Raw genomic sequence first — 12857 nt, 5'->3', positions numbered from 1 at the left:
TGATACTATCGAGTCTATAAACAATGAATGGGACAATGGGTAAGAAGGAAAAGTGGGACTCTGCTTTCTTGGCATGTTTTCTATATGTTGGTAATAGGTCAAGTATAGTTTGAATGGGAAGAAATAGGCTGCAATATGCACAAGGTAAATGCATGTGAAACAACTCATTTATTGTGGTACGGACACTATATAACAAATGTGAGCAAAAGCCACACATGTATTGTCAGTGAAAATTGGAGTCGAGTCATACCCACTCCCCTAGAAAAGGACAATGCTTACCTGGGCAGCCCTTCCTAACCAAGAGTGGCGTGTCTCACTCTCGGTCCAACACGTGCCTTTTTTGTGTGTGTGTGTGTCTTCTGTTCTCTCTCCTCCTCTCCCTCTCCACTCCCTATCATCCAGCGCAACCTTTCTCGAATCTCTCTCACCTTTTCTTAACCCCTCGCTGCCTGGTCTGAAACCCGAATCCACCTCTCTCCCTCCTCTCTTACTCAAAGAACTCGAACTTGCATTCCCTCTGAAATTTGGACCTCTCCTCCCCGAAATCTCATCTTCCTTCATAGCATTATCCCCAAATTTGTTATCAAACCTTCTATATATCCTTCGATTTCTAGTAAATGTAGACGGATTGGAGCTTGGAAATCGTCTCCGATTCGACTTGCCAAAGCGGTCATTAGAGCTCGAACTCCCACGATTGATTCTCGCCGGAAAAGAGAGTTCCAACGAAAACGGGGGTAATGTCAAATTATGTACTAAAAAATTCCCTCCATATTGATTAGGGAGAAATTTTATGTTGTTATTTTTTCATATTTATACTGTAAAATCGTTTGCGTATTATTTGAACTCAATTAAATTTGTGAAAAAGATATGATTTTGCGGATTATGAAAAAAAAAAAAATAATCACATTCTATACATGACCACGTCGGGCAAATGGCTGATACTACTGGAAGGATTCCTCTTTGGATAATAGGTACTGTAACCGGTATCCGACCACCGCCGTCCGATTCATCTCCCCGACCACCACCTCCGCGAGTCGGGTCAGTCCTCATAGAATTAAAGAGGAGGAGGAATGAGGTTTGGGGATGGTCAAGTTGGTTGGGGTGAGGAGCTGATAAGGAGTGGAGAAGAGGAAGAAGGAGAAGGAGAAGGAGAACTAAAGACTGAAGACACAAATGATGCAAAAAAAAAAAGACACGTGTTGGACTGAGAGTGAGACACGCCACTCTTAGTTAGGAAGGGCTGCCCATAGCTGGGCAGCGAAGTATTTGTTTGAGCCCAAAAGTATTTTTGGCAAGATCCCTCTAGGAGATTTAGCATAGCGGGCCGATACCTACGACCCAAAAATAAGACTATTTGGGTTTGGGTTACAGCTTCACCCAATCTGGGATCCATAAGGAAAACGAGCCCTTATTGAAATCAAGTAGCGGAGATTGAATAGGAAACTTCAATCAATAATCCTTCTATGGCAAGGAACAGTTGAAACCCTAAGGTATAAATACCAGGTTTCAAGGACGAATCAAGAACAACTCTTTAATCAACTAATCATACAGATTACCAAAGCCTCTCCGGAGCAAACCTACCTGCAACATAGTTGCAAACCAGCGAAGTAAGGGTAACGCTCTCGCAACCCAGCGAAGCTAAAGTCACGCTTTAGTAAAACCCGTGCTTTCTCCAAACTTCCCAGTGACTGCTCTGCTCAACCTACAACGTTGAGTATCGATTCAGTCTCGCGAAGAGATCACAACCAAAGCCCTTATCCGTAAGGCAAAAAGTCCTTTTCCGAAATGTATAGAGAAGAACCTGGTGACGAGGTTGGTGCTCTCCTCGTCCACATCATTTGAGAAGAAGTCAGGTCAAGGGACTCCCCAACGACTGCACCCCACGGTGCTGGCATGCCTGCGCACACGCTCAAAAGAGACAGTTTGCACCCGAGCTGGTTTTGGAGCCAAACAGTATTGTCCCCTAGAAAATGTTCATGTTGATATCTCCCACGTACAAGCACAAAGCGTGGGGATGTATTATTTTATACTTGTTGAAGTTTTCTTTTCTAGAAACACGAGAGGAGCCCCAGTGTACATACATAGCATTGCAACACAGACTGAGAGTTGCCTTTCATTGTTTGAATGGTCCAACAAGTGTAGCCTACAGAACACTGCAGGCCAAGCTTCAGGCCAAAAAGGCATCTTGACTTGCCATCATGCGCCGCGCAAAGAGAACCTCTCATGGAGATCCGAAAGCATCAAAATAGAGCTTATCAGTCCTACATCGAAAACAAAGTAGAGGTCAGTTCTCACCTCACCTATAAAAGGTCTATTTCTCTCTCTTCGTTCATTACACATTTAATATCCACTTACCTTTACTCTGTCAACATAAATATATTGACTGACTTTAACATCAGAGGAGCAGAGACCGCCAACCATGGTATTCCTCTTGACACTGGTGTATTTCATTTGACAGGTTTCATCATTGCTTACCTCACTAAATCATCCGAGATTCCGGACCCCTAGTTCGCGTTAACATGATCCAACAGCCTTCGGTATCCTAAGCATTAACACCCAGATTTTATTGACATTTTTTTTTCTTTTACATTGAAATGATGGGAAATAGAACTTGGTCCTTTACTGACCTTCTTTTATGATCATTCTAGTCTCAGTGGGTGCTCCATTCTCTTCAATGGAATGCTCTTCTCAGTCTCCCTTCCCCTTCTCTTTGGCCTAGATCTAGATCTCCCTGATCTTGATCGCCGGATTGGAGAGCAGGGGCAGCATCCCTCTTCAAAGATTAAGATTGGGCATAGTTTTAGTTTATGTACTTAATTTTCTTTTTATTGGCTTTTTGTATTTCTATTCATAAAAAATTCTTTCACTTTAGACTTTGTTGATCATTGAAAGATATGTGCAGGAAAAAAAAATGTCGTTACTTAAAATCACTACATATAAACACACTATTTTAGTGTTTTTGATCTCTAGTATTTGGCTTGTGTTGTATTGCTTATGTTCATACATTTAACTTAAGCAAAGCCAACATATATAACGCGCGCACAGTAGTTTAACTGACGCAAAGCCACCTATCATAAGAGAGATCGTGTCAAGATGTCAATTAGAGAATGTTGCTTCTATCACCACCAAATATTGGGATTGAATACCGCGCCAACAACAAATACTCAATGATGGTGCGCAAATGATCACTAATACCGGAGAAATGTTTTCAGCCCTTTCGTAAAGTTCGAATTAGTACAGTCAAATAACAAGGTCAGACAATGTATATTATAAACTCTTACAACGAAAAAAAAATTCATATAGAGGGCGACCCCAGTCACTCCACCATCGGATTATCAGGCAATCTTGGAATTGTTCCGGTGGTCGACCAACTGAAGGAAGACCAATCGAAATGGTCATGTACATTGTTCAAGCTACTCATCATAGAAAACTGTCTGGTGTATGATATTACATTTGTACACGTCCAATCATAACTTTATGCATATGTATATCAGAGCAAGTTCACCCGTTAGGTTACTGGGTTATAATACTGATCATTGCTTTTTTATGTTTGTCTTCACTCATTGGGTCTGGAGGCAAGACACTGTTCATTCAATATTCTATTAATTTATTTATTGTAAATGAGAAATATATGATGTAAATAAATAGTAATAATAGACATTTTGGAAAATCTATGTGAGCCCGTGATAGCATGGAAGTCTGCAACTCCAACTGCTAAGGAGATAGACATATCTTCACAACTACACCTCTCCAAGAAACAGACCACCGAGAAGAGCTCAGGCTCTAAATCTCGGCTCCGGTGAGGTTCGACGCCCGAGAAACTAGAGGCAGGTGGTGGTGAAGCAGAGGCGTGTTTTTTTTTGTTTTTACTTGATAGTTGTACTGATTTGCCTTGCTCATGTTCATCGATCTTATTTTTCATTCCATTATTCCAAGAGATTGTAGAAGAAAGTTTGTAGAAATTGATTATGCAAAATAGGAAGTTAGGCAATTTTCAATGGTGGGCTATGACTGTCAAGTTGGCATTTTTTCTATTGGGTAAAACCCGCGGGTAATATACCCACCCAGCAATCAAAATGGGTATTACCCATAATACCCATTACCCGGTTTATATTTTGCGGGTATTTTCATACCCACCCATCGGGTAAATGGGTACCCAACTACCCATCTACTTTCTTTAATTTTTTTTTCCCTAACAAAAGAAAAAAAACCCAGTAGAATCATAGATCTCTTGCTCTGGGAATAGTATTGTATATCTCGAAGCCAACTCCTTCAATTGTTCATCTCAAGCCCAATTTCTAACCTTCTTCACGCAAAAATCTCGAAGAGGACGGAGCATGCTTCACCGTCGGAGACGAGAACAACCACGACAAGCCTCCTATCGCCGGCTTTGGTGACATTGACGGCGTCGAATCAGTAGACAACGAAGATTAGGAGCTCAATTCGAAATCAAAGGAGGAAGGAAGAAAGTTGTCCATCAATGACAAAAATTGAGAGCCCAATTTGAAATTAAAGGAGGAAGGAAGAGAACTGTTGTACTAGCAATCCAATTTAAGAAGATGAAGATCTGAGATGAAACTGTAATCTGAAAAGATGAAGATTTGGGACTATCGCCAGAAAAAGTTTCTTTGTTTTTTTTTTTTTTTTTTTTTTAACTTAATTGTGATTGAAAATTGGAAAAAAAAAAAAAAAAACAATTTTTTTTGTAGAAAGTTTGGATATTAAAAAAAGTTTAATAAGTTATATGAGTATGTGTACCCGCGGATATACTTATATCCGAGCGGCGGAGCGGGTATCTAACACCCATTACCCGTTTACCTATGGGTAATTTACTACTATCCATACTTGAATATTTTTACCCAAATGGAACCAGTACCCGTGAGTACCCATATCCGTGGGTTTTTATGCCATCCCTTGCTATGAGCTGGATTTAGCTGTTTTAATTTTCATCTCCAATTGGTGGGCTAAGATAAACAAAAAAAGATTTTGAGGGGCTATAGGGCCAGAGTCTGGACTACCTTTATTGGGCTCGAAAACCCCAAAAACTGGCCCAAAAGTAGTCGGTTCAGGCTTTAGCCGGACTCTGTATTAATATGCGAAAAAATGCCTCTCAGTCCGGTCTCGGGCCCAGTTCTTTCAGAGTAAAATCAGCCCGTGCCCAGGCCTACCCAAATCAAAAATTCATGAATAGAGCTGAGCAGAAGCCTAGCCATTTAAAAGGATGTTCAGTCCATTAAATAAATTAAATGGGCCAATCAAATTCCTCATGAAAAGGACTGTGAAAGAAGCCATTATAAACGATCTCCAGTTTCAATGGGCCAGTTTTGGTTGTTCTGAGTAAGCCCAATCAGTCTTGAATATAAATTATTTTTCATCACATATATGAACGATTTTTAGGGGTAGAGACATTTCCATTTTCCATTTTTATTGTGAGGGTTTAGGGTTTAAGACTTGGTTTTGCAACAACTGAACTGGACTAGCGGTCCAATTCGCGGTTTACAGTTGGGTTCTGGTTTTAAAGGCTTCGTGCTTACGGTGGTCGCCGTTGAGGTTCAGAGGAGGAGTCCGGTAAGTACCAAACGAATTTGTTCTTAGTTGATATTCCTTTTAAGATAACCTCATAGCGATATGAGATATTGGGTACATTTGGTATGGAATGAAATGCCATTAGCTTCATCTAAAGTGTGAATTCGGCATTGAAAGGACTTTGCTTCATTGAAAAGGACTGTGTTTCAATGAAAAAGAATTTGTTTTGTTAGAATTTCAACTCAAACTGTATGTCAAGATGCTTAGTCTTTTAATTTCTGCTCTGCCCATGAGTTGTATGAGGTATTGATGATTCCTAGATGTTATATTGAGAATATTTGGTACGGATAAATTTTTAGGAACTTCATCCAAACTGTGGGTTTGGTGTTGGAAGGACCCAATGTAATGGCCAATCTGTAGAAACAAACAGCGCTTTTGTTTGATTGCAAAAGACTGCTGTTTTGATTAAATCTTGAAGATCAGATACTTATATCTACTTTGTGAGAATTAATGCTCAAAATTATCCGATCCTTACGTTTTTCATCTCCGCTGGCCCAGTAGTTGTATTGGGCTCAGTAGAATGGAGGTTTTCAGTATAATGGGAAATGTGAATATAGTTTGATATGTCAGTTTCTTTTCTTTTTGTTTGTTGTTTCATTCCAAACAAATGTACTGATGGTTTTTTTAAATGATAACGCTAATGCTAGTGAAAATGCAAATGCACTGTATTCCCTGATTTCTTTCTTATCCGGTATATTTTATAGGTGGGATTCAGGCTTGAATTTCAGTATCCTAGTGAAAATGCAAATGCACTGTATTCCCTGATTTCTTTCTTATCCGGTATATTTTATAGGTGGGATTCAGGCTTGAATTTCAGTATCTTCAGCCCTGGCTCTGAAGTGTATGCCGGACGAAGATTTTCCTTGTGAGTTGTGACTATTATCTTCTGAATCTTTAAGTTATTGGTAGGGGAATTGCTATTTTCTATATTTCAGGGTTTTAAACTAGTCTTTAGTGATTAGAGAATGTCTGCAGAGGAAAAATTAAGGTTTAAGTTCAATAAGAAACTCAAAATAGCAGTTGGAAATTCTAAGTTTTCAAATAGTGGGAGAAAGAAGGCTGAAGATAATGTCAATGAGAGTGAGAATCGTAAGAGAGAGAACTATAAATCGAGTGTAAGAGATAAGAAGTTTCATGATGCTGAAGAAGGGAGTCGGGGAGTTTTTGATAGAAGGAAGAGAATCTATGTTGATCGAGATGCAGCTTGGGAGGCTAACAGTAATGAGGAGGCACCTTATAGGAAGGTTTTATCTAAAAAAGGACAGAATCAATTGAAGTATGGTTATATTAATGAGAAGAACTACAGTAGATCTCCTTCACGTCCTCGTTACAAGTGGGGTTCTAATGAGAGTGCTTCTGAAACTAAACGGTTTTCTCCCAAGGAGAGAAGTGCAAAAGTTTATAATAACTTCGGCAATGAAAAGAATAATAGTAGATTTCCTTCTCGTCCCCGTTCTAAGTGGGATTCTGATGGATTAGAGAATACTTCTGAAACTAAACGTTTTTCTCCCAAGGTTAGAAGTGCAAAAGTTTACAATGAAACAAAAGTTAAGGACGCTGATCATTTTGGTAATGAAAAGAGTGGCAGCAGATTTCCTTCGCATCCTCGCTCTACATGGGGTTCTGATATCACTGCTTCTGAAACTAAACGTTTTTCTCCTAAGGTTAGAAGTGAGAAACGTTCCAATAAAACCAAAGTTAAGGATGTTGATGAGATGGAATCCATTACAACTGATGGTGGTTGGAGTACTTCACTGAAGAAACATAACCAAATAAAACCAGACTTGCAAAAATCCCCAAATATATCTCTTCCAAATACTGTGAAGAAAAAAGCACTGGAAAAGAATATCTCGGATGAAGGATCAGATGTGCTAGATGGTCAGCGAAAGAAGAAGAAGCGAATGCGACTAGACCCATATGATATTTCAAATAAACGACTTGATGATAGTATTGCTACAAATGGTCAGTTTTTATCAATACCTTTTGTGTGTATATCTTTACTGAAATATATGTGTTGTCGGTTCTTAATATTAATTTCTTTTTGCTTAATTTTTTCTATGTATACGTATTATTTACCATTGGTAAGCGATACATTTTCTAAACTATATAAAGTAGTTTTCATTGTGATTACACCTGTACTTTTCTTGTCATGCAGAAAACTTAAAGGAGAAGGAAAAAGATGTTGAGGAAAAAGCTGAGATATCAAAGAATGCACAATTTCGTGCAATCCAACCAAGTCCATCAATCCTTTCCTATGTCGAAGATAATGTAATTTGTATGACAGGTCTTTTGATGTTTTGGATATATGATATTGATTATATACAGGTTTTCCAATCTTTGTGATATATATTCTCCTGTTCATTCTCTAAGTATAATGTGTTTATTTATTTATTATTTGTAGTTGTTGGGTCGTAGACGCTTGATTGAGCTGAGGAGGGCAGGCTACAACACTGAGCTTTCTTCACCATTGGATAATACTCCTTTCTCTACCAGCTCAGAAAGAGAGCGGATTGAGGAAAATGTATGTGATACAAGTCTAGATAAACATCCTCATGTTTGTAATATTAGATGTATTTTTTTCCATGTTTTCTGAAACAAGCTTAAATTCATTTATTGGGAGGGTAAGCCTCCTTACTGTCTCATATGGAACCATTGTTATTGATAATTAATGTTTGCAGATATTTAGGAGTAAATTGACATTTTTTGCTGCTGCAAAAGTTTCATCATCATTTCCACCTCCTGATCTTCCGGAGATTGCATTTGCAGGTTCATTTGGTTTTTTTTCACCGAAACCTTACTATTGCCTTTTCTTCTTTAACTGTAGTTACTTTATTTCTGATGTGATTTATGAGTGTATAATCTTGAGTATGCATCTTCCTGTTTTTGATTGGTAGATAAAATATTTCACTTTTTGAAGAAGTCGTCTTTCTCTCCCTATCAGGGAGAATTGATTTGTATGCTTGAGTTTGTGAATTTTTTATGGATTTGATGTTCCTCATTAGTTTGCAATATTCAGGTCGCTTCAGACTATTGGAATCAGAAAATTTACTGTTTAATTTTGTAGATATAATCTTCTTCAGTGAGATAATAAGTGATACAATTGCCTTCTGTTGCCTTTTTAGGAAGGTCAAATGTTGGGAAATCATCACTACTTAATGCACTTACCAGAAATTGGGGTGTTGCACGAACATCAGATAAGCCTGGTCTTACTCAGGTTAGAAATAAACTTTGTTGCTGTGATTTCAGCAGCTTTTCAGTGTTTTTCGTTTTTGGTAGCTTTCAGTTTGTTGATGACAGCTGCACTTCTTCTGCAGAGTATTAATTTCTTCAATCTTGGATCAAAGCTCTGTTTGGTTGATTTGCCTGGATATGGCTTTGCTTATGCTAAAGAAGAGGTTAAGGATGCTTGGGAGGAGCTTGTGAGTATTTAAATATCCCTTATCTTTTCTGTAGTGACATTTTTTATTAGTCACTTCTTTAGCATATTAGCTTCGCTTTTGTTCCGGTATGCACATGAGTGAATCCAGTGATCTTATTGTAATATATGCTAATGTATGTGCTTGGATGCTTCAAACTTTGTAGGTGAAGGAGTATGTTTCCACAAGAGTTGGTCTAAAACGAGTGTGCTTACTTATTGATACCAAATGGGGAATGAAGCCTAGGGATCGTGAACTCATTGACCTAATGGAAAGGTACAAATTACATGTAGACATTCTTGGAAAAAGTGTTAAGTTTGATGAGTGTGGGTATTACCTTATTAGTGGCACTGTGTATGTGGTAGAGGATGATACAGAGCCCTCTATTTTCTTCATGTCCTGCGTATGCGCACACTAATACACACTTGTTTGCACATACTTGTATATGTGCACACTGAAATTATAGGGCTTGTGCTCGAGTTTTATGACTTTCATTGCTTGATTTACAGATCTCAAACCAAGTATCAGATTTTATTAACGAAATCGGATGCGGTTTTCCCAATTGATGTAGCACGCCGTGCAATGCAAATTGAAGAGGTAATTTGATCGTATAAAATGGTAATCTATCTACTAAAAACTGAAGCAGCATTTTCTTTGGATAAGACTAACATTTTTAATTCAAAAATTCATATTGCAGAGCCTCAAGGCAAATAAGTCTGTGGTCCAACCTGTGGTATGCCCTCTATTATTTGATCTGCTGATAGTCACAAACACAAATTTGTACAGCATTATGTTACCAATAACTTAACTACTTCGGATTTTAATTCTTATTTCAGATGATGATGAGCTCAAGAACTGGAGCTGGTATACGAAGTTTACGAACAGTGCTGGCAAAAATTGCTCGAGTTGCCAAAGTTTGAAATGTGTAGTCAGGTGAGTGCTTTCTTATGAATAATTCTTGTATCCCAACTTCTCAACATTTTGGTTTTCTTCCGAGCTAGTTGATGAAGTTTTACTTACGTTCCTTGCAGGCTGCGCGATCCACTTCCTGTGCAAATGTTTTGGCTCACCATTCCAAGTAAGCCGAAAGCCTCAAACTCAGAAATAAAAGGCACAACGCTGCAGATTTGTTTGCCTGCGCGAACTGACTAGGAGTTCTACAATATGATATCACTTTCCGACTTACAGGCAAGAAAAGGACGGCTGATTCGATTTGATGTTGTGCCTTTGACAGTGATCTGTTATGAAACTGACCTGTAATTAGCCTAATATGTGCTTAGCATGATACTCAGTGGTCATGTTGATGGAAATTTATTAGTTCATCAATTATTAAAAAAGAGTTATGATAACCCTTGAACAAAAGAAAATTGCAAAGATAAGACTAATTCTTGGTTTTTCGATTATAAAAGACTCATTCTTGGTGAGTGGTTGAAAACTTGCATTGGTTGTGAAAATTAGTGGGATCCAATGCCAATTGCAACATGGTGGACTTTTTGTTATATAGCTTTATCTCCTCAATTTGGATAAATACAATGAAAAAGGCCTATAGTTGTCATAGAATTTTGTTTGACATAGTCTGAGAATCAATGGTAGGTGACGCGGTTAGGTCTGATAACAGAGACTTTGTACACATTTATATTATACATGAAAAATTCGTTTCCAATTGGTTGGTTCAGCCAAAATTAGAGGGTAAACAAGAAAAGCCAATTTTGAATTTTTGAGCATGTTCATATTCCTCTCATTCCTTCATAATATTAGCATGTTGCTTTCACATGTTTGTGGTTTGAATTCTTAAGCATTTTCATATTCCTCTCATTGGTTTCTACTAAATTTCTTTCATCAGTTAAAAATCATCAAGAATCAAACTGTACTCGCGAGGGTAATTTGTATGATAAAATAAAGCAACATGAACATAACTAAATAACAAAAAGAAAAATCAACTATACTAAATCAAATATAAGAAAAATTATTTTATCCGTGAATTATAACTCGTTAATTGTTTAAAATAGCTAGCATCATGGATATCATAGGTACTCACTGACATCACAGGATGAGGATAAAAATGATTGTTTTTTCTAAAATATATATTAAAAAAATATTCTGAACATGCCTAGAATATATTTTACTACTAACGTGGGTTGATTTAGTTGATGTGGGCGTGCTTGTGGTTGAGCCCCAATCCAAATTCGATCCCTGTTGTTAGCAGTTCTGTTTTGGATCGCGTAATCAGTAAATCTCTTACGAAAATTGATACAGAAGATTGTGGAGACGTGTCTCACATTAGTCCAGCTCCAAATACGGGAGGTAGGATAACCTCTCCTCTCATCAAACTTTTGCTTACCTTACTGAATTATATAAAGGAGTTTCTAGTGCATTCCTATCAACGTATGAATAAAAAATAAAAAATAAAGGTGTTTATCAAAAAAGTGAATTAAGACATTTGTGGATGAGGTAGGTCGAATGCAACCATCGCATGCATCCAAAGTTACAAATAAAACCCACCCCTTCTCTATTCATTTCATGTTGGTCAATGATCTCATTCCCCTAACTAAAATTGACCATTCTTCAACTGCACCCTTCCTGCTCCTCCCTCTCTTTTCTTTTTCATTTTATCATCATCACCCAACCCCACACATTTCTCTCTTAATCCCTCTTCTCTCTCTCTCTCTCTCTCAGACTCTTCCCCCTGAGAGATTGAGAATCGAAATGTGCCCTCTCAGATTCATCCTCGTCTTCCTCTCCGCCACCCTCGCCGGCTTCTTCCTCCTCAGAAACCTCAAATCCGAGCCCCCCCAATTGACCCCCACCGACGATGACACCCACCTCGAGATTAACCCCAAAAACTCCCCCAATCGATTTTCCAAGGTAACCCATTTCTAAAGCTTTCATCTTTTTCTTCTGGGTTTCTATCATCTTGGATAAAGTTTCAATCTTTGGTTTTTGTTGCAGGTTTGCTCAGCCATGGAATCTGGGTTCTGGACCTTTGTGGACATGGCCAGTGGACGATACCTATGGAGGCATTTGGTCACGTCTTCCTCAAAGTCAACGGATTGACCTCTTTGGGGAACTGGGTCTTACTTCTAATAACACGTATACGTTCAGGTTTGGGATTGACTGCTATGGTGGTGGTGGTGTATGATATTGAAAGCTCATTTGCTAAGATGTGTAATTTTTAGAGATCCAATTGAAAAATCCATTGTTTTGTGCTGCTTTAGGAATGGTTATGTAGCTGTAATTACCATTCATCAATGTCCATCCTAGTGTTGTAATTGTTGCAATGTCCATTTATCTGGTTTCTGTATCTAACATTGAGTGTGGTGTGGTTCTCTTACTATCCTATAAAAGCTATAAATCACAAGGTTTGGCTACTTTTATACCTTATACTTCAGCTACTCTGTTGATGTTGTTTATAGAAAGGAAGTGTTGTTAATAACAAGTTCACCTCTATCGACTTTAATTTTCGGAAATGTTTTCTGGTGTGACACTGTCTGAAACCTAGTTTAGAATGGAATTGCGTCTGTCAAGGTTCTATCTCTTTATTGGTTAGGGATGATGGAAGTATTTGGTTGCCTTGGCTGTGGCATCTTGTTTACTGGCTTAGGCATTAGAAGTCCCATATCAGGAATCTCTAGCTATCATGCGTGCATACCACATGCAGCTTATGTGGCTTAGTTGTGCTGGACTTCATAGGCATCATCTTCATTGTTGAAATGTTGGTGTTATGGCATCCGTTAGTGTTGTGATGCCTTTCATATTCTAAGTTAAGGTGTAATCCAGATGCGGAAAGATGTAATCCAGATGTGGATTCATAGTTGCTAGAATATGTGCTTCATGATTCTAACTCATACCGGCTAA

General features: G+C 38.3%; 2 protein-coding genes across 2 annotated transcripts; both read left to right on the top strand.

Moving 5' to 3' along the window:
• The first annotated feature begins 5408 nt into the window (after window positions 1–5408).
• Window positions 5409–10381, top strand: LOC112202076. The gene is made up of 12 exons (XM_024342985.2): window positions 5409–5568; window positions 6380–7548; window positions 7742–7854; window positions 7988–8107; window positions 8265–8352; window positions 8709–8800; window positions 8901–9005; window positions 9169–9278; window positions 9512–9599; window positions 9700–9735; window positions 9839–9935; window positions 10034–10381. Exons 2-11 carry the CDS (start codon window positions 6552–6554, stop codon window positions 9920–9922), a joined length of 1833 nt encoding a protein of 610 aa, XP_024198753.1. The 5' UTR covers window positions 5409–5568; window positions 6380–6551; the 3' UTR covers window positions 9923–9935; window positions 10034–10381.
• A 1134-nt stretch (window positions 10382–11515) lies between these two features.
• Window positions 11516–12396, top strand: LOC112202083. The gene is made up of 2 exons (XM_024342993.2): window positions 11516–11867; window positions 11952–12396. Exons 1-2 carry the CDS (start codon window positions 11523–11525, stop codon window positions 12054–12056), a joined length of 450 nt encoding a protein of 149 aa, XP_024198761.2. The 5' UTR covers window positions 11516–11522; the 3' UTR covers window positions 12057–12396.
• The last annotated feature ends 461 nt before the right edge of the window (window positions 12397–12857 follow it).

This window comes from Rosa chinensis, chromosome 5 (genome assembly GCF_002994745.2).
Source record: "Rosa chinensis cultivar Old Blush chromosome 5, RchiOBHm-V2, whole genome shotgun sequence".
Classification (NCBI taxonomy): domain Eukaryota; kingdom Viridiplantae; phylum Streptophyta; class Magnoliopsida; order Rosales; family Rosaceae; genus Rosa; species Rosa chinensis.
The sequence above is the reverse complement of the archived record's forward strand: the minus strand, read 5'-3'. Positions and strand labels throughout refer to the sequence as shown.

Bases quoted from the DNA above. Each gene is read 5' to 3' on its own strand.
- LOC112202076 (XM_024342985.2), top strand. From the start codon at position 6,552: ATGTCTGCAGAGGAAAAATTAAGGTTTAAGTTCAATAAGAAACTCAAA. The intron at 9,279-9,511 runs GTACAAATTACA...CTTGATTTACAG, and splicing joins CTCATTGACCTAATGGAAAG to ATCTCAAACCAAGTATCAGA. The intron at 9,736-9,838 runs GTATGCCCTCTA...TTCTTATTTCAG, and splicing joins AGTCTGTGGTCCAACCTGTG to ATGATGATGAGCTCAAGAAC.
- LOC112202083 (XM_024342993.2), top strand. From the start codon at position 11,523: ATGTTGGTCAATGATCTCATTCCCCTAACTAAAATTGACCATTCTTCA. The intron at 11,868-11,951 runs GTAACCCATTTC...TTTTTGTTGCAG, and splicing joins CCCCCAATCGATTTTCCAAG to GTTTGCTCAGCCATGGAATC.